The sequence below is a fragment of the Schistocerca serialis genome, chromosome 9 (genome assembly GCF_023864345.2).
Source record: "Schistocerca serialis cubense isolate TAMUIC-IGC-003099 chromosome 9, iqSchSeri2.2, whole genome shotgun sequence".
Lineage (NCBI taxonomy): Eukaryota > Metazoa > Arthropoda > Insecta > Orthoptera > Acrididae > Schistocerca > Schistocerca serialis.
The window spans coordinates 164880553-164908512 of record NC_064646.1 but is presented as its reverse complement, the minus strand read 5'-3'; the positions used below and the strand labels follow the sequence as shown (position 1 = coordinate 164908512).

The following is a 27960-nucleotide window of genomic DNA, read 5'->3' as shown; positions in this document are numbered from 1 at the left end:
TTCGTGAACGGAAGCTACAGAGGTTTAAGAGCCACATCAGCGCATTCTGCCGTTCGCTCACAGAAACTAGTCCTAGACTTGTCATTGTTGCTCAACTTGACATTTCTATAGTAAAGTCACAACTAGCTGACATCCGTGCTCTTTACCCGTCGACAGAACATACAATCTTAGAAAATCTTCTCTTAAGGCCCATTTAGCGCTCGTTATTGTATCTTTTATTCAAAGAAACAAATATCGTGGCTGTATCCATAAAATTCTACATACTGCAGCGTTGTATACTTTTATTGGCTGGTAGGATCTTCCTTAAACGAAGCGGGAGGTTCTCAGGTTAATGTGTACACCACGACATTCTTTCTCATAGAAGGCTTCGTTATTATTCTCAGTTTTACGATACACTGACCGTTCCAGGAATTAAGCTCCACAGAAACAACGTATCACCATGCGATCTCTCTCTCTCACACACACACACACACACACACACACACACACACACACACACACACACACACACACACACACAGAGAGAGAGAGAGAGAGAGAGAGAGAGAGAGAGAGAGAGAGAGAGAGAGAGAGAGAGAGAGAGATCCTTTGAGTAAGTTACAAATGAATCGTAAAAGAGGCAAGACTATTCTCAGCCCTAAGTTTGTTTTGAACACAACAGTGCTTTACTAAGCATGGGCCTATTTGATGTAATATTTGAATGAACTTGTTCAGCCAGTTGTAGGGGTCTCTACACTCTAACCTGAACTCCGAACCACGGTGTAAAAGCGTTTTTCACTTTATGAAATCACTGCCACGCATAAAAGAAGTGATAAATGGCAGAAAGAGAGCCTAGGATCGAACGAGAATTTGTAGTATGGCTCTCCTTCAAGTCACGTTACCACATTTTAAAAATGGAGTATATCGTCTCAATTAACATACAGGTAGTTCCGTGCAAACGCATTACTACGCTTTTCAGTTTCAGACTAGAGACGGAAATGATGTCATCAATGCCTCGTGTTCATAGAGACGTCGGAATGTTAACATTAATGAATATAACCATAATTCCCGTCTAAAAGTGTGTGTGCTGGGGGACGGGGGGGAAGGAGGGGGTGGGAAGGGGAAGCATTTTGCAAGGTGGTCATTTTTTTAATGTTTTATTCGTAGATGTAACGAAGCAAGTATGATTTTCTTCAAACGAATCTTTGTGGTTTCTAACAGTATTTGAGATCCTTGCTATGGTTTGCGGTGAACTGCCTTGCAACAGCAGGTAGGGAATTTGCCAAAATGTCGCCTAGCGCCTTTTCTTCTACTTTGTTCCGCGATATCGAGTAACGGTGCAGAAACTTGACTGTTCCGCTAGCTTGGGCTTTGTTTTATCACATTCCCCGCCTATTATGCGAGACTGTTCACAGCCGACCATAACATGCGTCAGAGAGCTTTACTCTTCCTCCAGTTGAAATCTTCATAAATACGCTAAAAATTCACAATCGATTCTGTATCTTGTGAGACATAACCACATAGATAAATGGTGATACCTCTGGGGACACTCACTCTTTAAAAATCTTCATTAGGTATCATGAGCTGCTGAGCTTTGTCCAAGTATAAGCGTTGTTTTAACTAACAGTTTGTGTGATTGCAACCTTTTGGTCTACAGTACACCTATCCTAATTGGACTGTAAAAGGGTGAGACTTTTAAAGTGGTTAGCGACTGCTGTCAATTTGGTGGATAGGTCTCCCTGATGATGTGTGGAGAGTGTTGCGTATCTGCTGCCTACAGTCACCCATCAACCCTGCTATCGGTTCCAGCACTGATATCTGTCTCTCATTCACTGTAAGAACATGTATAAAGTGTTAAATGAAAAATCCAGTTCTATACGTGCATTTACTTTATCCAAGAAGCCTGCGACTCTAAATCGTGAATTATTTTTTATCATCCAAAAATTTGCTGCTTCCAATCACCGTTTACATTTGTTTAATTTATCTTGTGCAGCAGGAGTTTTGAAAAATGACTCTCAATGGCAATTTTGTGTTCTTTATTCATTATTTTTAAAAAAAAAACACATTTGTCGACTTAGATGTGTTGCTTGCTGTCCGTGAGCTGCAAAAGTTTCCGGTAACTTCAGGGACCATCACATCCTCAGTGAACTTGTACTGACAATTCCAAAACACAGAAAACTCAAAATGCGCACATTAACGTGAGAATTATTTCCTGAATACAAATGAAACATCATTGCTAGTAGTAGCAAATATTTTGAGAGTAAAGGCGATACCGGCTAAAACAGCTGGCCGAAATGAATGTATTTCCTGAGTGTTGATAGTGAAACAAGGTACAGGTGTGTGAAAAAAAAATTATATAAATAATTCTATGAAATAGTGTATTCAGTAGTAGAAGGAAGCTATTACGGAAACCGTACTTGCTTACTTTGAAGATGATGGTGTCGCATAGGAAACGTGAAAATTGCACTGAAATACGTGAGAAGTACTCTCCAGTAGATTGTAGACTGTTACGTACTAGCCGTCGAAGAAAATTAAACAACAACATAGCTTGTAAAAAAAAGTCAAAAACTTTCCTTGACGAGAATGAGCGCTAGAAACGTGTTGTACATAATCAAATAAAAAATAAATAAAAATAAATCTCACGGAGGAGGGAGGGCGGGGCGGGAGAGAAAGAGAGAGAGAAACAGAGAGAGGGAGAGTGAGTAGGGGCTGCACGTGTCCTTCCTGTCCGCTAGTCTCTTGTGACCGCGGGGGTACGAGCAAGACGAAAATAAGACGGTTACTGTGAACGGAGATTCGCTGAAGCGAGGCGCGATGGAGTGGGATTAAGTCTCCCCACAGAAATACACTCCTCGCACGTGGTGGGCAAAATATAATATGTGGGCCACATACAACGACAAAGTCTCGGGCTCACGCCTCCACAAGGGGTTCAGCAACACGTGTACGACGCAAACTGCCCGTCGTTCGGCGACTGCACTCAAGTGTATTTATGCCTACGGATAAGCACAACTTCGAGTTAAAATAGCAACAAATTACACTACGGCTGCTTTTTAGCTCTGTGGCCTCCTTTTCAGTGTTTACGAAAAAGTTCTCATACACGCCGTACGTAACTAGATCACCATTATGAAACTTACGATGAAGAAAAAAAAAAGAAAGAAAAATAGGATCTAACAACATAGTTCAATTTCAAGCACGCATATTACATGACTGAATTACACAATCGTCTCAATAAAACCATTCAACAGGAATTCCGAACAGGAAGTTAGTGTTCTTATTTTGTCATCCGACTGTGAGGGTTAGCGAGGATGTATTACGAATACTACACCTATCTGTCGAAAACCTGCTTGCACCTTATTTTGCAAGCACAACGGACACATACTAGCGTCGAGAAGCGCGAAAGACACGTATAGCAAAGACTACAGTTGGGGTTTTTCATTTTGTCGTCTGCGAGTATTTGCGAGGATATATTACGAATACCATACCGATCTGTCGAAGACCCGTTGGCACCTAATTCTGCAAGCAGAAGGGGCATGTACCAGCGTCGAGAAGCACAAAAGACGTGTATAGCGAAGACTACAGAATATAGGTTGTCCCAGACTTCTACGGTCAAAATTACACAAATTTTAGAGTGTTCAGTATTTCGAGATACGGAGGACTTATAGATAAGGAACTAATGGTCCAAAATAAATATTTCATGCCCTGCGAGAACTTGAATGACCAATTGGTTGAGTCAAGAGCTTGTAAACAACTTATGTTTCATCAAAAGGCTTGCCGCAAAGAAAACACGGATCTGTGATGTGTCCGAGGAGCAGTTTACCACTGCTCACAGTCCTTGATTGGTTGTTGAAGACGGAGTATTACACGTTACAGGAATTTGCAGACGAAAGGAAAATAAACGCCTTAAAATCAGTTTGAAGAGGGGAAAGCGACAATGTTAAATGCAGATGTCATCTCTCCAGACAGTTTAACATAAACAAAATTTTTAGGAATGAGTACTGATTCTCAGCTGAAGTGGTGCGAACCGACAAATATCCTTACAAAAACAAGCTGTCGGTATGTTATGCCTTTAAACTCCCATAGTCAGTGTGTGATAGCCAGTGTCTGTTAGATACATACTATACATATGTACACTCAGTTCATAGCTACGGAGTCCTTTTCTGGGAAACAAATGCACAAAATATGAACCCAGTTTCCAAACTTCAGAAAAGGGCCATAAGAATAAAACCAAAAACAGTAGTCGAGCTCATTGTAATGATCTGTTCAAAACCCTGCGGTTTTAACTGCGTCGTGTGAATACATTTACCGATCAATTGTACACCTCAAAAATAGCATTGATAATTACTGCACAAAAGCTCTGTCCATGATCATGGAACAAGAGGGAAACTGTAAGTAAATTTACCACGAGAGAATAAAAATAAAACTCAAAACAGCATTTTCTATCAAGGAATAAAACTGTGCAATAAATTGCTCACGGAAATTAAGGAGACTACTAACACAAGCCTGCTTAAAAAGGCAGTTAAAGAGTACTTGTTAAGCAACACATTATGTGCACTAAATGATTACTTAGATAACACGGAGTAGGGGAGTCGTAAAATGCAACGCATACAAATAATAGAAACTATAACATGTTGTAAACAGAGTGGCCTTGAATTCGGGAGGGTGTATGCTCTAGTCCTCATCCAGTCAACCTGATTTAGGTTCTCCGTGGTTTCCCTAAATTACTTCAGGTAAATCCCGGGATGGTTCCTACTATATGACCACGGCCGATTACATGTCACAGCCTTGTGAAATTAGACATTATGTAAATGCCTGTATATATATCAATTACGTTACTTTTGTTCTTGACATCTCCAATATACTAACAAAAGTGGTCTACAGATGAATAAAATTACTGCTACTACTACTACTGCACAAAAGCTCTGTCCATGATCATGGAACAAGAGGGATGGCATGGTACAGCAGCATGCAGCATGCAGTACCCAGGGACACTTGAATTTGAGGAGGCTCGTGAGGAGCATATTACTTACAATAAGCACCCGTCAACTTGGCAGTCGTCGGCTTCAGAATTTGCTATGAGCGCAAAGTTACCGCTATAAGGTGTAAGTTCTGTCACTAAGTAAGTCATCGATACAGTCAGAGTCCACAGCAAGGTGTTCTGTCCCTTCAGTAGCAGGATGGTGCGCTCTTTCATTCCACGCTACATTACGGGTTTCTCATCTAATTACACTCCGGCTAACCAGAGTTACGATGAGTTACTAATTTCACCCTCACGAGAAGCGAGAAAATAGAATACATTTTTCGAAATTTGTGGTAAGTTCCTAGGGAACCAAACTGCTGACGTCATCGGTTACTAGGCTTACACCCTACTTAATCTGGCTTAAACTTACGCTAAGGACTTACACAACACACGCCCATGCCCGAGGGAGGACTCGAACCTCCGACTGGGGTTGGGGGGGACGGGGGGGCGGCGCACACGTAGCACGTAAACAACACATTTCCAGACATGAGTTGCCACTCAGAATAGTAGTCATCTGGAGCGCACTGCAAGCTAGCAAAATGTGTAATGGGAACTGTAGTATGTTACGTAATTATTTGACACGGTTTCTTTACATAATTCATAAAACGAACTCAATAGAAAAAAATTATTAAATCCAGCAAACACAGTCATTTAGTGTCAGTCCACTCACGGAATATGAGCTGTACAATGGCAAATGAAGCGCTTAGACTTTACATACGATCGAAAAGACACACTGAGACAGCTGACAACTTCGCCGGCTTACAAACGCAACAGACATTCATATAAAAAAAAAAACTGATGGAACGTACTACTCCAGCATGGGTAGATCTGACAACTGACCGCAAAAAATTAACATGATTTAACGCATCACGAAACATGTGGTCCAAACTTTATTTTTGCAACCTAAAAACGTAGGATGGTACTGAAAACCGGATGTTACTGCTTTGAATTACGTTTTCATAAATCTGTTTTATACAGTACATCCGGTTTAGGCACATTTAAGACCATTGACGGTGCTTCGAAAATGAACGAATCGGGAAGTGCAACGCAAACATTTATACGGCACAGAGTATAAAGTCGTATCATCTGCAACGACTAACAAAACCTGTACGAATCATTCGAGAAGAAATTCTTAGTCCTCTTACAAATATTTTTGCAACATGTTAATACCTCGCCCTATACGCCTACATTTAGGGAGAAACTGAATTCCAAACGCCTTGCTCACCACGAAGAAGGAAGTAGTTAATGAAATGACAATTGTCAAGAAGATCAATACTCTTGCTAATCGGTGAGCTACAATGAACATAAATGTAAACATACATAGACATACTCGATAATCTTTCGGGCGTTCATCTGTGATAGTATGTTAGTTCATACCCTTGCTACCGCTAAATGCTCGTGAGATGAGTTAAAAATACTTTTATCCAAGAATTTGATTTTTTTTTATATGTGCCGCATTACCATTTGATAAAGATAAACAACGCATGTACGTCATCAATATATATGAATTCCGGAAAAGAATCTTCGTTTTAAAGTATATAACTGCAAATTCTGCAATAGAAATGGAATTGTGGACATACGAACTAGAACTGTGCTCAGTTCTTTCTTGCGTGGGCAAGCTGCGTACTTTATGCTACGTCCCGTTCACCCAGTTTCCTTAAGGGATATTACAGCGAGCTAAACAATGGGCAATTCAAACAACTGAAGATATTGTCCGGTAAAGCTACGACGTCAAGAACGCTGCCCCATCTATGAACCAGAATTTAACAACGACGTAACTCTCACAAATGTTTTAGAACGTGCTGGGTTAAAAAAGAAAAACATGTGTTTTAGAACGTGCTGCATTAAAAAAGAAAAAAAAAAGCGAATAGCCCGAGCTAGCGGAATCTAGGTCGATTCTGTGTACAGGTCTCCGCATGTATGCAAATAATTTCCTCCTGATGGATGCTTTGATGATCAGACTACAAAATGGCGACTAAAACAAACGTCCAGATCTAATTCAACAGCTGGCGCACATCATCCACTAAACAGTTGATTTTTCTGGCACAAACAGTCTCGGCGAGGTCATTGCTGACTTTTAGCTGGAAAATATAGACGCCAGATTTTAGCACAGGCGAAGTCATGGGCACACTTTGATCTCTTTATTTCTAGACTTTTGTACGAATAATATACTGGTTCGTTTCATTTATCTGAACGAAGAGATGCCTTAGATCCGACTTGTGTGTCTGTGTGCAAATACTGTGCCTGACCCTATCGCATATCGCATGAAATATGTTGCTGACGCAGTGATGGGAAACCAATGCGGGACTCCACGAAACGGACGTGGAAAACGGCGGAAAAGCTACATTAATCACGTCTTTACACGATACCAACTGTTGAATGCTTGCGAGTCGGCAGAACAAAATGAATACTACCAGTAATCCCAGCTGAACAGTACACACATCAGTAAATAATAATACTGCATTTCATGGGAAATATAGTGTGCCAAGCGGAAGCCTGCAGTAATGACACAGTATCTGTGGAGAGTGGCAAAAGTTTCCGCACTCGTCTGTGAGCTCGTACGGTTGCCAACGCTAAGTACTCGTGGGGTGAGATGAAAATACCTTCCCCCAGGAAACTGACTTTTTTGTGTATGTACGTTACTATTTAACAAAAACTAATTAATTTAGTAGTTAATTGAATACAATAATAATTCAGAAAACCGAAATGAAGACTTGGCCAGCTTCATAACATCATCGCGTTTTCTCCCGAGACGCATGTAGGGGAGGTCGGTAGTACACTAGAGTACCGTTAAAGTGGAGCACTGTCATGCGCTATCTGCCTACACGCGGCGTTGAGTGAGGTGCCCAGTAGGAACAGGAACAGAACGTACAGTACATCCACCTTTGCTGTTTACAACGCTCCGCTGGCTGCATCCTTAAGACTACCTCCTCCGGTGACGTCGCTACTTAGCTGTGTCTGCCAATTCATCGCCTGCTGTTTCAGCCGCGGATGATAACGGCGACTCTTTTGTTTGAATCCATGCCGACTGATATGATTTTTACTTCTAGTTTCCTCGTCCAAGTATCTCTCCTCGAGTAGCCACATACTTGTTTTGCTGTGTTATATGGCTTTACTAATTTCTGAAGTCACATCAGGAAAAACGGCTTGCCCTTGCGACTTGGGTTGCCCCTCAGACCTCATAATCAAGTACTGTACGTTATTTCTTTACTTTAAGAGAACATAGTTTCACTTTTTTCTATGATTCGTTTTACGTAAATGATTAAAAAACTCTTAAAAGTATAATGGATATTGAATTTCACCGTTTCGTTAACATATTTAAAAACGTAAAGCTGCAAAAACTGAATTGAAATATGGATGATCTTTATAAGGAAACTGCATTATTAAACACATTATATGATCAAATACATACTTTCCGAGCGGTCTAAGGCGCTGCAGTCATGGACTGTGCGACTGGTCCCGGCGGAGGTTCGAGTCCTCCCTCGGGCATGGGTGTGTGCGTTTGTCCTTAGGATAATTTAAATTAAGTAGTGTGTAAGCTTCGGAACTGCTGACCTTAGCAGTTAAGTCCCATAAGATTTCACACACATTTGAACATTTTTTTAAATACATACTTCTGAACACAAAAATGGCAACAAATATTTGATAAGACAAACGATGATTTTCCTAATTTGTACAAATTAATTTCTGTTGCCACTTCAGCATCCACAGAGTTGTTACTGTGAGGAATATTAATTATCTCTCAGTTCGATAAAAATCTATTATTTATTTATCTTAAATATAGAAGCAAAGATGCTGTGAAGGTGCGATTTCAACTATTGCTAAAAGCAATAAAAATATATTTTAAAATAAAAAGTACGCAAAATAAAAAATACTTCATTTTGTCACAATGTATCTTTTTTCCCCCTACCTTTAACAACCACTATACTGTATATTGTATGGGAATGAATCATGGACTGTGAGGAGAGTGGAAAAGAATAAAACTGAAGCGTCTGAAATGTGATGCTACAGAAGAATGTGAAAATTTGGTGTCCTGATAACGTAAGGAAAGGAAAGAGGAGGTTCTTCACAGAATCGGTAAAGAAAGGAACATATGGAACACACTGACAAGCAGAAGGGAGAGGATGATAGAGCGTCTGTTAAAACATCAGGCAATAACTGCCGCAGCACTAGGGCAGCGGTTCCTAACCTGGGGGTAATTACCCCCCTGAGGGGTAAAACCTAAACTATTCGATTAGGTTTCAGTCATGAAACTAAATTATTTTCAAAAGACCATTACTATTACCACAATTTTATAAGACTCTAATATTGATTATATAAGTTGATAATTACTTTTTCTCAATTTGTAGCATTAATGCAATGGAGGTTACAGGTTCCTCACATAGTCCACTCACTACACACATATGTTGTGCTTTGTCCCGAAAATCACGCATAAAAGTGAGACATAAATGTAACAAACGCTAAATATCACAACAAAATGTCTTCTCTAAGCTGTAGACAGTACCTGCAGTAGTCCAGAAATTGCTTCATTATTCGCTTCGAAACAGATAAGTGAATAAATTGACAGCACGACACAGCATTAACTACCTATGGGCTACTATAGCGTCGTACACAGTATTATTATTATTATTATTATTATTATTGTAGTTGTTCTTGTTGCTATTACTATTAGTGGCTGCGATCAGACACGAAGCATTAACAGCCTGAAGTCTCCCAGTTTATTCCAGTTCACAAATAAGGAGCGCAGCAATCAAGTGATTTACGAACAGTAAGTATATTGCACGCGTTTTAACTTGGCTGATTTTAAATGGGATTGCAGTCTGTAGGTCAAGCAAGTGCCGCAATGGAGAGGAATAATGTTGGAGAAGTGGGGAAGTACGTTCTGTAACAATTGTCTACCCTCACTGTGGACAGTTAGCTTCCTTATCTGAGAAGAATTCGTGAATTCCTTCGTCATTCATTCATACACACACACACACACACGCACACACACACACACACAAACAAACAAACACAAACAAACACGCGCGCCGACGCACAACTAAATATTATTCATCTTTCATCATTTTAAAAATAAGTGTTCTAAGGAAAGTCTTTCATTCTACAGTTTAGTTAGGTGCTACAGTTGGTAATAACGTGGGGGAGCGGTTTGCACTCAGGGGTAATGGTCTAAGAAAGGATGGAACCACAGCACTAGAGGGAGCTGTACAGCAGGGGTGTCCAAACTTTTCCTCTGGCGGAACACTTTCAGAATCCTGCTACTTTGATAGAACACGTTGTTTATCTGAAAGGTTAATAATTTTTTTTAAAAATGATTTGTTTTATTTAGCAATTAACATCAATTTTAAGTCATAACTAACGACACAGAAAACACAATAAAAATTTTAAAAAATAAGAAAAAACCTGGAAATAAACCTCTGCCGTGTTATTAATAGTTTTTCGCGGAGTATTTATATACTGCCCGCGGAACACAGTGTGGGAAACCCTACCGTAGAGGGTAAAAACTACAGAGGAAGACAGAGACTGGAATACATGGAATACACCAGCAGGTTGAGTGCAGGAGCTACTAATCGCCTAAAAATAAGGTGGGGCCCTACTTGCTACTTAATAAGTAATGATGTTTGATTATACTGACGCGTATGTACGGGTTCGATTCCCTGTCGCCACCTCAGATTTATTTTCCCTGGCGGAAAGGCCTTGAACGAGGAGCACGCAAAATGAAATAGTGAGTGTGAAAGCATCGAAACATAAGCGTAACTCGCCAATGCGGCGTGATGTGACTTGGCTCCCTCTGGGTGACACACGACACATTGGCACAAAAAGCATTAGCTGTTGTTTTTTTTTTCAGTTTCTAGAGCGTGATGCTTGACGTGTTACAATTACTGACCTCATTCTTTGCAAGATTCCAGACTAGTTCTGCAACAGGATTTAGATCTATATGGTTTGAGGCAATGGGAGGCAACCATTCTCTAGGAAAATTTTGTCAATGGAATAAATAGAAAGTTGGTGCTGGTCAGTGGTAGTCTCCACTCAGGGACTAGGTGTTTGTGTCGTCATCATCAATTCATCCTCATCGATGCGCAAGTCGCCGAAGTGGCGTCACCTCAAAAGACTTGCACCAGGCGATCGGGTCTGCTCGCCGAGAGGCCCTCGCCACACGACATTTCATTTCAGTCAACCTGAAACTCTATGAACCTCTGCAACGGGACTAAGCTATTCTGCAGCGGAGTATGCATGTTGTGTTTGGTACAATTCAACACATGCCAAACAGGTGGACATAGCTCTCAATGACACTTGTAGAATCATAAAAGGTTGGTTGAAATCCACTCCCGTCGAATGGCTTTACCACCTAACAGAAACAGTACCACCCCCTGTTCGTAGAGAACCAGGCGCAAATAATGGCAGAAGATCCTTTGTAGGGGCACGAACTGCACCAGCAACAACTGAAGTCACGGGGTTTCCTAAGAACATCGATGGCACTTGAAAACACTGCTGAAAATACGGAAGGCTAATACCTACCTCCCCCCTGCCAGGGATAGAGTTTCAGAAACTCCACCTACAGGCTATGATGAGAAATGGACGACTTGGAGGTTCCAGAACAGACTGAGACTTGGAGTTGGCAGATCAAAGATTATTTTCTCAAGACAGGGCTACGCCGATCAAGATGCCATTCAGTGGGACTGTGGAGAAGATCAGACTGTCCATCACGTGCTTCAATACTGACTGTGTTCAGCCTCCTGCACAGAAGCTCCCTACTTAGTAATCATATACAACCGCTCGCTCACCGATAGATATGTACCTGCAGATTGGAAAATTGCGCAGGTCGCACCAGTGTTTAAGAAGAGTAGTAGGAGTAATCCATCGAACTACAGACCTATATCATTGACGCCGGTTTGCAGTAGGCTCAAATGGCTCTGAGCACTATGGGACTCAACTGCCGAGGTCATTAGTCCCCTAGAACTTAGAACTAGTTAAACCTAACTAACCTAAGGACATCACAAACATCCATGCCCGAGGCAAAATTCGAACCTGCGACCGTAGCGGTCTTGCGGTTCCAGACTGCAGCGCCTTTAACCGCACGGCCACTTCGGCCGGCTTTGCAGTAGGGTTTGGAGCATATACTGTATTCAAACATTATGAATCATCTCGAAGGGAACGGTCTATTGATACGTAATCAGCATGGTTTCAGAAAACATCTTTCTTGTGCAACGCAGCTAGCTCTTTATTCGCACGAAGTAACGGCCGCTATCGACAGGGGATCTCAAGTTGATTCCGTGTTTCTAGATTTCCGAAAAGCTTTTGACACCGTTCCTCACAAGCGACTTCTAATCAAGCTGCGGGCCTATGGGGCATCGTCTCAGTTGTGCGACTGGATTCGTGATTTCCTGTCAGGAAGGTCACAGTTCGTAGTAATAGACGGCAAATCATCGAGTAAAACTGAAGTGGTATCAGGTGTTCCCAGGGAAGCGTCCTGGGACCTCTGCTGTTCCTGATCTATATAAATGACCTGGGTGACAATCTGAGCAGTTCTCTCTGGTTGTTCGCAGATGATGCTGTAATTTACCGTTCTAGTAAGGTCATCCGAAGACCAGTATCAGTTGCAAAGAGATTTAGAAAAGATTGCTGTATGGTGTGGCAGGTGGCAGTTGACGCTAAATAACGAAAAGTGTGAGGTGATCCACATGAGTTCCAAAAGAAATCTGTTAGAATTCGGTTACTCGATAAATAGTACAATTCTCAAGGCTGTCAATTCAACTAAGTACCTGGGTGTAAAAATTACGAACAACTTCAGTTGGAAAGACCACATAGATAATATTGTGGGGAAGGCGAGCCAAAGGTTGCGTTTCATTGGCAGGACACTTAGAAGATGCAACAAGTCCACTAAAGAGACACCTTACACTACACTCGTTCGTCCTCTGTTAGAATATTGCTGCGCGGTGTGGGATCCTTACCAGGTGGGATTGACGGAGGACATTGAAAGGGTGCAAAAAAGGGCAGCTCGTTTTGTATTATCACGTAATAGGGGAGAGAGTGTGGCAGATATGATACGCGAGTTGCGATGAAAGTCATTAAAGCAAAGATGTTTTTCGTCGCGGCAAGATCTATTTACGAAACTTCAGTCATCAACTTTCTCTTCCGAATGCGAAAATATTTTGTTGAGCCCAACCTACATAGGTAGGAATGATCATCAAAATAAAATAAGAGAAATCAGAGCTCGAACAAAAAGGTTTAGGTGTTCGTTTTTCCTGCGCGCTGTTCGGGAGTGGAATGGTAGGGAGATAGTATGATTGTGGTTCGATGAACCCTCTGCCAAGCACATAAATGTGAATTGCAGAGTCATCATGTAGATGTAGATGTAGAAGACGAACCTCAACAAGGAGTAGAAAATGCATTGCAAGTGGCCAAGTTTTGGACAAAAGTAATAACTGCATATATAACATCTATGTTTCTGATAAGAGACTCACTTCAACGCTGGAAGGTCACATGCTACCAGTCCTACACCGTCTACAGCGCTCCATAGCTATCAGAGCGCTCTTTTGAAGCGGCTAATAGTTTGTCCGGTGAGCTCACAAATGGATATCCGAGAAGGGGAACCCATTTCCATTTCACCATCTCGTTTCAGGACAGTGCTTCGTCATGCTCAAACGTGACGCTGCCGGCGGTGGGCGCAGCCAGCGAGAGCGTAGGAGAGGAGCACAGGCGGCGTATGACCGGTGCCGGCAGAGAAGGCCCGATTAGGAGAGCCACTGCCGGAGGCGCGGGCGGCGCTGATTCACGACACCCGGGGCGGCCTGCCAACACCCGTTTTCTTCTACTCCCCTGGCAATCACGAAACTAAACATCCCGTAAAACTAGCTGGCGGTCCCGCAAGGACGCCCACAAGGTTACGCGCCAATCCCCTACCTGCGTTCCTACAGTAAGATTATCTGCCTTCCTGCCGCCCGTGTTCCCAACGTTATGTGGTACAAACGCTCTATTGCCGAGATATATTAAAAAAAAAACCACTGAATTAACAAAACAAATACTTGCTGAAACAAACACCTATCGATAAGACGAATGGCGCTATCGAAGGAAACAAAGTCTTTTCTTAACGTCTGCAGCGCCTGTGTGAAGCGTTTCCTTCGCTTTCGGGTGAATGCAAATACTGAGTTGTATCTTCCTCGGATCATTCGCACAGGTATTGTGGCAATGACGTGGAACAAGTCAGTTTAAGAACGACCTATGTGCGGTTGGTTTATGGTTACATGTTGGTCATTTAGTGATTATTAAATACTGCAGAGGATTAAATTTTACTAAAAATTAACGTTGATTTTATTCACAAGACTGGTAAACACACATAAATTTAACAATGAAAGCAATGTGTAGAACAGAAATAGTTGCAAAGATAAAATGATTTCAGTGTAGATTTAAAATCTGCCCTGCTATCTGCCAAATTTTTACGTCATTGAGCAAATAGTGAGCTACAAAAAGCTACAGTGATAAGTAGTGAAGGTCATGTGTTCTTCTTGTTACTAAAAATACAACTTGCTTACAACTCAAGAACGATCTTGTTGGTTACAAATGGATCCGCCACAGAGAAACCGTCTGCAGAGCCTTACCATACGAATATTACTGTCCAAATCGCTGTTTAAATGCTTTACCTACCGACCGTAAAAATACTAAACACTCTGAGCGTTTTCAAGCACATATCATTTGCAACTAAGATAGGATACCGAGAGAATTATTGCATTGGTTAAGACAGTAGGTTTAAATCGGGAGGAAAGAAATTCAAATTGATTAAGGCGAATGCTACGATGGTTCATTCGAAAAGGACAAAGCCAATTCCTTTCATCATCCTTGTCCCCTCCACTCTCCTTATTTTCTTTACCCTGACGAAGCGAAGTTAAGTGCCTGGATGAACATTTCGCAAAGGCTCCAAGCGCCTGTCTTCCTTCAGGTTTTGTCTTACGTTAGACAGGTATCGAGCGCAGATTTCGTTGTTCAGTTTTTGGACTCCAGCCAAACTATGAACGGTACAAGTTGCACGGCGACCTCGGAATTTTTTTTCCGGCGTCGCTAAGTAATAAAACACTCAACAGAAATTCAAATGCAACACAAAGACTATTTCATACCGTGAAAAAAATTTGTAGTGAGGAAAATTCCGTGAGAAAATGCCCTTCGCTAGCTAGAAAGCTTCTTAACAGCCACTTATCTATGAGCATAGATAGAGCTTTGAGATGTTTCGCGACTTGATTTAACCCTTTGACTACATTCTTTTTTCAGAGTAAAAGACGGTAATGTACAGTTATTTTAATTAGTCTCATAGTAAAAAGTAACAATATGAATCTTCCCCTGTCGTGGTCTATGAAATGGTTCAAATGGCTCTGAACATTATGGAACATCTGAGGTCATCAGTCCCCTAGAACTTAGGACTACTTAAACCTAACTAGCCTAAGGACATCACACACATCCATGCCCGAGGCAGGATTCGAACCTGCGACCGTAGCAGTCGCACGGTTCCGGACTGAAGCGCCTAGAACCGCTCGGCCACCGCGGCCGGCCCGTCTATGAAATCTTTCCGTTTCTAATGTCTCGTACATAGTCTGCAAGACTCGTCTGCAAGACTCAGTGGAAGAAACAGCATCTCTAATGATGTGCAGCACGGCTCTGGACGAAACATTAGGAATGAGAAAGTTTCCTGAATTACGACCATACAACCCAGCTTATTCGTCAGCAGATAGGGCTTTCAGTCGTGAAAACCTTCATCGTATGGTGAAAAAAGTATTTCCCGCCATTTCGTTTTCCAACGCAGACTTACAGAGATACTCATAGTTACGAACAGGGGTTTCAGACGACGTCTGCTCAAAAACTAAGTGGTTAGAGCCTCTCTCCAAATTTGTAACCTATATTACAGGTGCACAATGTGGACTTTATTTGTAACGAGGTAAACGTCAATAAGTGCGTTCAATTCGTTGACACGGTACGTCCGGGAAAGATCGACGGCAGCCCGCTTTACAGATCTGTTCTTTGGGTTGCGTATCTGCAGATGTGAGCTAAAGTGATGCTGCAATATAGAGCAGAGGGTTAACAGTGAAACTTCAAGACAGCACAATCTACAGGCGTAAACTGTAATTATAAGAAATCTGCAGACTATCAGCAGGCTTTACCCTTATCAGTGCAATGTCGACACGTGACAATAACGAGAACCAATTTCCACTGTTCTCTGATAATCTATCGTGAGACATATATGTCCAGATGGTAGTCAGAGGATTAGGTAAACTTTACGCCGGATCCCACCCTTTAAGCTAGGTCTTCTGCCCCTGTTGATTAAATTATCCGCCGATGTAAGACGAATAGCTTGAGCTGCCAGGGAAAGCAGGTCGAAACAAATGAATAATTAGGTCTTCGTCATTGCTGAAGTACGAATTTAGCGTTAAAAATTGTTATTCTATGCTGCTCATTTAACATTCCCCAAAACGAAGATGTCGGTACTTCTCTGTGCCCGGAGCAAGCTACGTATCCGGTCCGAAATGAAGTCTCCAGGCAAACATCCCGGGGGTAGGCCGGTCAGCGTTCGTCGGACACCAGCAACCCGGTTTTTCCCGGTAACTTACGACCGTCGCCCTCTTTCCCGCCACAAAACCAGGCCGCCAGACTGATGCTTCGCCTGTGTAGCAAGTTACGAGCGACGGCTTCTTCTAACGAGACGGCGGCCGTTGAGTGGTGAATGGAAGACGACCGCCGCTCTCGCTGTCCCGGGTCCTGGCCACTATTTCGGGACGCGGCGGGAATAGCGCTGCCCACGGGACACGCACTCCCACGCACGCGAAGTGGGAGTTGGCGGAGGAGTCCATCTCAGTGACAGACCAGTGGGATGCGAGTGATGCAATTTCCGAGTTCTTTGGAAGCCGCCGGTAAGAATTCGGCATTAATAAACTGATATTTCAGGGTCTATAAATGTTTGAGAAAATTCCACAGTCGACAATTTAGACTATACAGTGTTTCTTATAGACCTCAGTCTGTGGAATTTATGCGGAGGACCAGCAACACTATTTAAATATTCTTCTTCGGTTCCGGGCCTCAGTCCCATAACGTCATGTTGTTGTTGTTGTTGTTGTTGTTGTGGTCTTCAGTCCTGAGACTGGCTTGATGCAGCACTCCATGCTACTATATCCTGTGGAAGCTTATTCATCTCCCAGTACCTACTGCAGCCTGCATCCTTCTGAATCTGTTTAGTGTATTCATCTCTTGGTCTCCCTCTACGATTTTTACCCTCCACGCTGCCCTCCAATACTAAATTGGTGATACCTTGATGCCTCAGAACATGTCCTACCAGCCGATCCCTTCTTCTAGTCAAGTTGTGCCACAAGCTCCTCTTCTCCCCAATTCTATTCAATACTTCCTCATTAGTTATGTGATCTACCCATGTAATCTTCAGCATTCTTCTGTACCACCACACTTCGAAAGCTTCTATTCTCTTCTTGTCTAAACTATTTATCGTCGATGTTTCACTTCCATACATTGCTACACTCCATACAAATACTTTCAGAAACGACTTCCTGACATTTAAATCTATCCTCGACGCTAACAAATTTCTCTTCTTCAGAAACGCTTTCCTTGCCATTGCCAGTCTACATTTTATATCCTCTCTAATTCGACCAACATTAGTTATTTTGCTCCCCAAATAGCAAAACTCCTTTACTACTTTAAGTGTCTCATTTCCTAATCTAATTCCCTCAGCATCACCCGACTTAATTCGACTACATTCCATTATCCTTGTTTTGCTTTTGTTGATGTTCATCTTATACCCTCCCTTCAAGACACTGTCCATTCCGTTCAACTGCTCTTCCAAGTCCTTTGCTGTCTCTGACAGAATTACAATGTCATCGGCGAACCTCAAAGATGCGCTAATAATGATCAAATCTTTATCTGTGATCAGACAGTAAGTTTACTAGCACTTCTGTAGCAGGATGCTCTCTCTGTCGACACAGTCACCAGTTACCTTAAAGGAGAAGGAAGTGCAAACTTTGTTCATTCGAAAGGACATATGGGGCGTTCAAAGCACGTGGAAATAAAGCCTGTTTTTGGACAGTTTGGGCTTTTTCCACTTTTAAGTACCATTCACAAAGCTGCTTTCAGAGTATAAAAGTTTCCAGTCCAGATGTTGTAAATATCTGCTCTAGGATTGGCAACACCGTTGTCGAAGAGGAGCAGTCCCTTGTTCAGAACACATTGGGAAAATGTCCATTGTCACAGTTTGCGTGGTTTGTTTTAGCGTTGTAAAAGCTATAAAAAGGGGATTGATGATTATGAGTGACTCGTCTGAAGTTATGGAAGATAATGCATCGGAATATCAGCGTTAGAGCTCAGAGAAGCTAATAATTACTTTGTACATTTGGTAAGTGAGAATTAACTAACTATATAATAACCAGACTTGGTTGCTGAGTTTAAACATCTGATTATATTTTATGGTACTTTCACAGTCATTGTATGTTATTTTAGCACGGGAGGGGACACAGATACTGAGGAAGAGCAGCGAGCAGAGGGACAAGACGTTCTCGACATCCAGAGAAATAGAAGAGGTGTACTGGTCAATGGCAGCGGAACTGTGGTCAGTAGTATACTACAAGGAAGGTTGTAAAATATTCAGGTAATAGTCTTTCTGCTAATGCACCCTGTAACATGTCGCAATGCCAAAACTTAAAGAACAAGAGAGAGAAAACATATTTCATTCTTTCTGGAAACTTAGTAACTACAGCCAGCAACTTGTGTATCTTCAGGACTTGTTCAGTCAAGTCAGATTATAGGGTCTGGTAAAAGATTTGGTTCTGAAAATAGTAAAGGCGTTAGCTTCAAATGTTTCTTAAGGACTGGAGCGAGATCTGTAAGGATGTGTAAATTCTACACATAATAAAATAATCTTATATTCAGACTTTTGTACCGACCAAAACATGAATATTAAATTGTCATGGTCTCTCATGAAGTCTTAGCCAATGATCACAAATTCTCGGTATCAGCAGATTCTTACTTACCTAATGATAGTGATTTTGGGTCAGTGGAGAAAGCCAGTAAGAAAATTTCGCACATTTACACACCAAATGATTGGATGGATATCGTATGACAAGCAAAGAAAACGTCCCCCGATTTCAGGTCATTGCAATGAAATTCTCAGACTTTTTATGCTCCAGGAACTTGAAGAATTCAGTAATAAACATAAAAAAATGATTGATGGTTATGGCATCAACTGCTGACCATGAGATGGTTACATTATGAAGTAGAATCTTCTTTTACCCTGCTGTTTAGGCCGACTCTGAACCCTGATGTGCAATTTTACGAAACTGACTTGAGAAGAAGCATGGCCATACCATAACATACTTTTGTAACACCCAGCAGAGGTCTCTTTATACCAAACGTCGACCAGTAGCAAAAGAGAACAAAAAGCGCATGGAAGATTTACTGCTATGCATTCCACCTGTGCATCACCATTTTTTCAAGAACCTACATTACGATTCTGCCACAAGAGCTTCCTCAGCTTTACCAGAGCAAACAGACAAAAGTGAATAAATTTTCTGTGAATGTGGATTACTTAACTTTCTATTTGGACATATTTGTTATACGCAGATACAGGGACTAAAATTTTAATTATATAAACTAGAAATACATTTTGTTTGCCGTTTCCTCAGTGGAACGTGAAGACCAGAATGAAGAGGAAGATACAATTACAATACATACAGTGCACGAAAGAAAGCCCAAAATTTTATTGTACTTTTATATTCAAAGTAACATGGAGTGGCACTTAAATTTTCCCTTCTGCATTTTGAGAATACATGATACAAAATATCTTGTATCATTCAAACTTTCTAAAATGGTGTAAACTTTTTTCCTGCAATTAATTATTCCGCAAAAACTTTGTATATTTTACTTAAAACTTTTTTTGTGGCTTGTTCCCTTTGTACACTGAGCACCCCATATGTAAAATCAGGCAACTAGTCACGGTGATTACGGATTATTAATCTTACGACATTAAGATGATAGCGACGCGTTTCGAGCCGCTAGTGCTCACCATCAAACGTCGCTGCGCGCAGACCACTTGCATATTATTTATGCTACAAATACTATGAACTAGGTTACAGCTAATTTGTTGCGTTGCCAGGGTCTTGAAAAGCACTGCGCAAGCGAGGGAAGATGCTGGACCAAAGCTGCAACCAGTAGACGTACGTGTCACCAGCATACTGGAATCAATAACCGGTACATCACAGCACTGCCTTTGGCAATAAGTATTTCGTACATCTTTTCCCTTTGCATGCACGGAGGCGTATGTTTTGTACCCACTGAAGACATTGGCGGTGCAATAAATTAGCGATCACCTAGCTAACACTATTAGTAGGGCAAATAATATGTAAGTAATTTGTATTTCTTGTTGCCTGATTATTAGCTCTAGTGGATCGAAACACGTCGCTAGTAAAATGACATCGTGAGCTTAACAATCCTTACACATTGTTAACTGCTGCAATACATACATAAATAAATAATCTGCCAATAAGACTAATAATTATTTGTTCAATCTATATTACATTTTTAACGCTTGTCAATCGTGTTTTAAGGGCGTATGTAGGGAACCAACTCGCCAGCTGACCAGATGAGTGTGGAAAACTACCTAAAAGTCACATTTGGGCGACACGTACACCAGAGCTGTGGTTATCATTAATTAAGTGCGCTGTTACCTTCCGTATCTTTATCAGTTCCTTGCCTCGCAATCTACACACATATTGTGCAAGCCCAAGAACATTGCATTTCAAAGGTAATTCGTACTAATATTGTTCCGAGCCACTTTCTGTGTAATTCTGTTCGCATATGGAGCGTCGCTGAAATGATTGTGTGCATGCGTCCTAGACTCTATTAAGTAGTTGAATCTCGACATTTGAGTCCCAAAGTCGGAACACTGTCACAGTAAGTGGTGTCTGCAGTCAGCCGCCTTAGCACTCCGCCCTCCGCGGCAAAAGACAATCACTTTAAACCTACAAATATGGCGTAAAAATCTGAAATTCACATATGGCATTGATTTCTATAGTGTCTCTAACCATCTTATATATCTGCTCTAAATTTTAATGAAGACCGGAGTTAGGTTCTTTATCGAAACAGGCGAAATTTCGCGCCCGGAAGTGCTTTCTACTCGAGAACACCAGGCACACTTCATCGCGTAGCTTTAAGTGGCAACAGCGTGATTACCGACAATGTCAGGCTCACTTTGGCGTCCTGCTGGCAGGAGCGGACCAGCTCGCCAGCTGTCAAATATACTTAAATCGCACTGTACTTTTATCCTCGTGGTTTCTATGTTTGTGAGGTGAAGATGACACTACTTTGATGTAACAGCTACAGAAATTCTACAATAAATGAGCAACCTCAAGAGCACTAGTGTGGTGAAGGCCTGGGAAGAAACTGCAGTCAAACTAAAACGGCCTATACTCATTGTGTTGAAAGGGAACACTGAGGTAACTTACGACGTTCTTGCATTAGTTGACGAAGTTTTGGGTTTAGGCAACTAAACCCAAACAACTCGAGGACGCCGAAATAAGTAAAAAATTAGAATACAATTTGACGAGAAAATCATCTCTAATACAATACTATTTTAACGGTGTTCCCGTAAGTATCTATAATACACAAGCAATAATTAAAAAAAAAAAAAAAAAGAGTTATCCAACGCAGAACACTGACAGAAACGAGAAGAGCCAAGACGAAGCATTAATAGAGAGAGAGATGGGACAGAGTTGACAATATCAAAGTGATTATTTTGACATTAAAATGGAGATGTTTGGGAGTTGAGAAATGCAGCTCTTAGTGGAATACAAGCTGAGGTCCTTTATAATGCTGGTAGTGTCCACAATAAGTAACCGTAGCCGGTTGGAGAACATGTCTCCCACTTAAGCAACATGATCATTTACCCCGTGCCCTCCCTCCCTCATACATTAGGTGCCGTTCTTTGGGCTCTTGGTAGGTCTTCTAAAAATAAAATGGTTTGTTTTCATTAATGATTCTGGGAGACCTTGTGTAAAAATTCGGCACTAGGGGCGCCTCTAGCGCCCCTCTCATGTTGGCGCTCCAAGCGGCCACCTGCGTTGCTTCAATCCTTTTGAGCGACCAGTGCGCTCTATTTTAAGTCTGCATATTTTGCTTTTTTAGTAATTCAGCTAAAACAGAAAAACAGTACGAAAATCTTTGGACTGTCCTTCGTGAGGGAGTCGAAGTTTGAAGTTTGCCCCTCCTCACCCCGCGTGAAACTACCTCTGTTCCCAACAGTAACCGTTATTAAGTTTCAAAAAAATCTATTTATGTAGCGCATATGAAATTTATATTTGGAGGATAAAGTATAATGTTGATCCAGCGCATATGAAATTTATATTTGGAGGATAAAGTAGAATGTTGATCCAGACATAAGATTTGCGTAAAAATAAATGAATAAAAATGCATTGCGTGCCAGTGAATCCAATGAAGCCTTTGGAATACTGTGGTCGGTACACTTTATTAGCATTGAGAGTGTTACCCGTTTTCGCTGACTGGTGCATTTCGGGCCATTTTAGCAGCCTTGTAACTCTTATAGTTACCCTACTCTATATTTGTTTCTTTCCAGCAACAAACTATTTTGAGATCCTAAACGGGTACCAGTATTTGTGGTTTAACAGAGAAGTCCTTGGAACAAATATCAATTCAAAGTTTAATTTGAAGCAATAAAAAGTGTATACAATGAAAAAATTGATGATCTGGAAGGTCGTTCTGACGATCTGTTATAGTAAACACTTCGATGAAAGTCGTACAGACAGGTCTCCAAGGCATCGTTGGCTGTTGAGGCCGGCAGAACCACAGAGTAGTTCAGCGAAATACCGCTAGAGAGCAGCAGCAACAAGACATACATCGGACGCCTTTGTAACTCACTGTGCGACAAAGGAATAATCAAGCTCGGATCGGTTAATGATAGTAACTATTCACAGCTGTCTGGACGAAGAAAAATAATTAGAATGTAGAAGTAATAAGAAACGTTAGCATTCCATCTCTGCAATCTACTACACGTAGCGAATTAATACCTTACCGTACTGTAGTGCTGTGCGTGACGTATTATCCCAACTGCCTAGTCCTCCTCCTCCTCCAAGAATTCATTTACAAACCTTTAAGTAGCTGCAAATGTGGCTTTGTAATTATGATTTAAACTTACCCTCCACCAGTAACAATTTTGATGTAAGTAACTTTACTCTTACAATTGTATGACTATGCTCTGATGGGCTATGGGTGACACTTTTTAACAGTACTAGAAACTCACCTACAAAAGTAAATTATGGGTAGCAAAATGTACTAATTTTAAGTTCCATTACTATATGACTCCCCATTTTCCCTTCTCAGGCATCATCAATGAGTTATTGACCTCCTCTTGACTTCTCAGTATTTTCTACTTAGTTTCTTGCATCAGTTTCTATTATTTCTTAATTAGTTTCTTTCATTATTGTTTAATACACGTTGTTGCGTTGTCAGATAACACACAAATCATGAACTATAAATGGAAAGTTCCACCTACCTCATCACAAGCAGCACAGCGTGGCTTGAGCTGCTCAGCGTAATGCCTCTCGCAGTAGAGCAGATCATCATGGGCACAGTAAGTCAAGTCAACCAACAGCTCCTTGCAAGTTGTACATGTGAAGCAAGCTGGGTGCCACAAAGTGCGATCACCAAATTTAGGTGCCACAACACCCAAATCCTGTGGTGCCAATGTCTTCAAACATTGTGGGCACTCCTAGAAGATATAACTTTTGATTAGAGGTTGTAAACAAAATTAAAGGACGTATTCAACAGATTGACAGCATTTAAAATGTATGATCTTATAATCACAAATAAAATTCTGTCACTACATTAAGTTAGTGGAAATAAAAACTGAGTAATTGTCCTGCAACAAAATATAAATATTCCAGAAATGCTAACGAATTTCTACCAATCCATTATGGATACAACAACAAATATTGCAAGTAAATGCTAAAATTTTTGATAGGAAGAGAACATCCACTTGCCAGATGCCAAAATAAGAGCAAAATGAGCACAAAACACACACAAATTTAAAAACAATGTTGAATCTAATGCTTTTACAAATTTATAATATTGAGAAGTTTAAAAAACACAGAGGTACAACACACGATGAGAAGTAAGAAATGTGTAATATCCTATATCTGATATTCAGAGTAGTCTTCATAATATACATCTACACTATAACAATGGAAAATCCAGGGTAGAATAATGACAATATTATAAAAAAGGACAGATTGCTACTCACCATATGGTGGACACACACACACACACACACACACACACTAGATCATTGCCTCTAGCAGCTGAGACTAGACTGCATACTGCAAGACAGTTTACAGTGTGTGGCAGTGAGTATTTGTTATTATTATTGTTGTTGTTATTGATGATGATGACAATGATGATGACAACATAAGGGAGTGAATAACTTACTCTACGTGGGTAGCAACTGGGGGTCTGCTGAACTTAGGTCCTTATCTAATGGATATTAAGAATCTCAAATGCCACTACTCTATGAGACATGGTAGAAAGATTTGGACACTGTCCGAGACATTGGCACAAAGTGTGGCGATCAGGGAGTTATGCCACCACCTTTCCTCTCTCTACTTGTGAAATACTAGTGATATAAATTTCTTCTGCCGCCAAGCACCATCACACAAGTGTATGATAGAGAGCTTCACAATGGTGGTAGATAAAGTACAAGATGGAAGTGTGACAATGATGTATTTTGCAACAGCATCCTTGTGTAAGATAATATATCAGATTTCAGCAAAACTAATTTTTTTTATGAATTCTACCTTTTTCATCATCAACAGTCTTTTATAACAGGTGATCTCACTAGCAGTGGCTACAATAAGTTGCTCCTGAGAATGATGATGGTGACTGAAACCATTTGAACATCCAGTTTTGATGTGAGTTTGACCCAAGAAAAAGACCAAAAATATTTTATACACGTTTCAATAGTGTGTGTCAATGCCATTCCCTTTATTGTTGAGAGTATATTCTGTCATAAATACTGTTAATATAAAAACGATTGACTTAAAAAAAATTGCAACAAGTACACCACTGAAACAAATGGCACATCTAACAGTCACTCCTGAAAATCAATCACAGGATTATGTGAACTGCTCCCTCCTATGCAGCTGAAGCAACAACAGAAGGGAAAATTCTGAAAGGTTGTGGAGGGGTGGAAATGTTCAGAAAATAGAGCAAAGAGAAAGGAGAGTATAAGATCTGAAATGAAAGGCCCTTGGAACTAGCAAGTAAATAAGCTTCCCGGAAGATTAAATCTGCCAGGAAGTTTCAGATCAGTATACACTCCAATGCAGAGTGGGATGAAATAGGACATTAACAAAATGTGATTAAGTGTCATAATAGTAAGGATCTGTTGAATGCTTCTCTCTCCCTCCTACTGCCTGCCCTGCTGAACCAATTTGTAGCTTGAATATGCAGCATACCACCTTAATCTTTCTGCCATCGGATTTACCACATTTGACATAAAACATCCACTGCTAGCTAGTCTTGCCACAATCTCTTTTCAAGGTACTAAGTATGTAATGATGTGCAGCCTTGGCTGTTCAGTTCTTTCCAATCTGAAAGGAGGGATCACAGTTTAAGCTGCCTGTCACATTGAAAAGGGAAACTATTCCAGCTAACCTTACTGGTTGGTTTGTTGATCTGGGGGAGGGCACCAAACAGCAAGGTCATTGGTCCCATAAGATAAGGGAAGGATGGGGATGGAAGTTGGCCATGCCCTTTCAAAGGAAACTTCCTGGCATTTGCCTGAAGCAATTCATAGAAATCAGAGAAAACTTAAATCAGGATGGCTGATTGTAGGTTTGAACCAGTGTCCTCCTGAATGGTAACCTCATTTAGGAAACCCACAAAATAAAAATGGTGTGAGAAACAGAGTTGGAAGGACAGAAAAACAGAAAGGTACTTAAGGTGACAAGAATGGTTAAAATTATATTCAGTAACATCATAAGATAAATAAGTCTTCAATTTATGATTATCATCATTGTTACAGCTAAGAGTGGGTCCAGGTCTGAAAGGAGTTAAATGAGAGAGAGAATTGTGATTGAAGAAATTATTATAATTTAATGTCAAGTAAGTACCAATTCATAACAGCATGCAGCAGATAAATTTGTTAGCTACTAAACTCTGATGCTGTGGTCATGGATGCAGGCACAGTCATATTACCTACCGGCCCTACACATAGTATTCTGGATCAAATGGCGTAAGTTGGGAAACTATTGATGAGTCCACCCTTATATGTGCAGTGTTTCACTATCCATCAATATTCTTAGTATACTATTTGCAGCATCTTGTCAAACAATAAAACAAAACTGAATATCCCAAAAACAATTGCTTGCATTTTCAGCTGCTTGTACTATTACACAGTATATGTACTAGCAAGAGTGGTTAAAATGTGAAGATCCTTAGAAAATCCTCAAAATGATTCAACTGTCAACCCTGCATTATCATTTTTCAAATCTATCTCACAAAAAATCTATGAATGCAGTCAAATTTTCCTAAAACAGTGTGATACAAATAGTACTAGTTCTGGGAGTGTGTGTGTGTGTGTGTGTGTGTGTGTGTGTGTGTGTGTGAGAGAGAGAGAGAGAGAACTAACACTATGAAAAGAAAATTTGTTAGCAGATTCTATTGCTCTACATAGTTCATTTCACATGATACCTGCCAGTTATGGTAGTATTAATTTACAGAACTTTTAATGTGTTCTTATTTGAATGATTTTGCATTATATACAATTCGGGGAAAAAGTTCTTCTGTTGATTTTACACGGGTACCACATGTTTGTTCTGCTTATGATTATACATCACTTCTATTTGATTGGATGTCACTTATATTTATTAGACTGAACAGAATATAAATGAGTCATGCCTCACTTTTTGAATGTGCAAAACATGAAATTAGGTACTGTGCATCTAACTGCTTAGATAAACAAAGTGGCATGCTTACAGGAATCTTATTCCAATTCACTATAAGGCTTGGTGACAATACAAGCATGCTGATAGCAAATCTTAAGCCTGTCTGCAGAGATTTTTGTTTTGTTTTGTATCTCATATCATTGCTTATTTGACAATGTGAAAGGTTTATAAGTTGAATTCAACAGTTCCAGGCGCATACTTCTTACTGAAATACACGGCTTCAGCTGTGTCTATTTTTGACAAAGGCCTCTTTGGCCAAAAGCTTATTTGTGACAGTCTTTTTGTTGTGCCTATCTGTGACTCAGCATCTCCGCTATATGGCATGTGGCAGCTTTCCTTTTCATAATATTGTTACAGTCCATCCTGGATTTTCCACTGTTTGAATAAATCAACTTTGAAGCCACGAATTTAGAGATTAACGAGATCCAGGATCATGGTGTATTACAAAGAGAAGTTTATATATAAACATACAAAAGCCTTAAATACCGGTAGGTAACTGCATCCAAGTGATCAGCATGGTGATGGCATGAGGAATAACACACTGTTCATTTTGTACACCAACTTTAAAGACAATAGAGTAGAGATGTGTCAATTCCAAATAGGACACAAGAGAGTGGACACCCTGTTGGTGTCCACAGCTTAGACAACTGCATGTCCTGTGGCAAATTTGCTCAATATTTCATGACGACATGACGCAAGTCAGTTAACAAACTATTCAGCATCCATATATGGCTGTACTGTCTAAGAACAAGACATGGCTGTAAGCTTGTCATTTATATATGAATATACATCACAGTACAGAAAGAAGACAACAAAATAATATAGTTCATTACAGATCTAAGTATGTAATGCTTCTGCCAAATATAACCTATGAGCTCCTAAATAAGTCTTTCTGCGGAAAACAAGATGTTTCCCAGAAGTAATACTGATGTCTTGCTTTTAAAATTAGTTTTGCCAATGTTATACACTTTA

General features: G+C 40.6%; 1 protein-coding gene across 1 annotated transcript in view; it reads right to left on the bottom strand.

The window, feature by feature from the left end:
• The window catches only part of LOC126419451 (uncharacterized), a 1200562-nt gene that overhangs the window by 328226 nt on the left and 844376 nt on the right, over window positions 1-27960 (bottom strand). The window contains exon 6 of the mRNA XM_050086638.1: window positions 23541-23756. Coding sequence (XP_049942595.1) covers window positions 23541-23756 — 216 coding nt within the window. The remainder of the gene's footprint in view (window positions 1-23540; window positions 23757-27960) is intronic.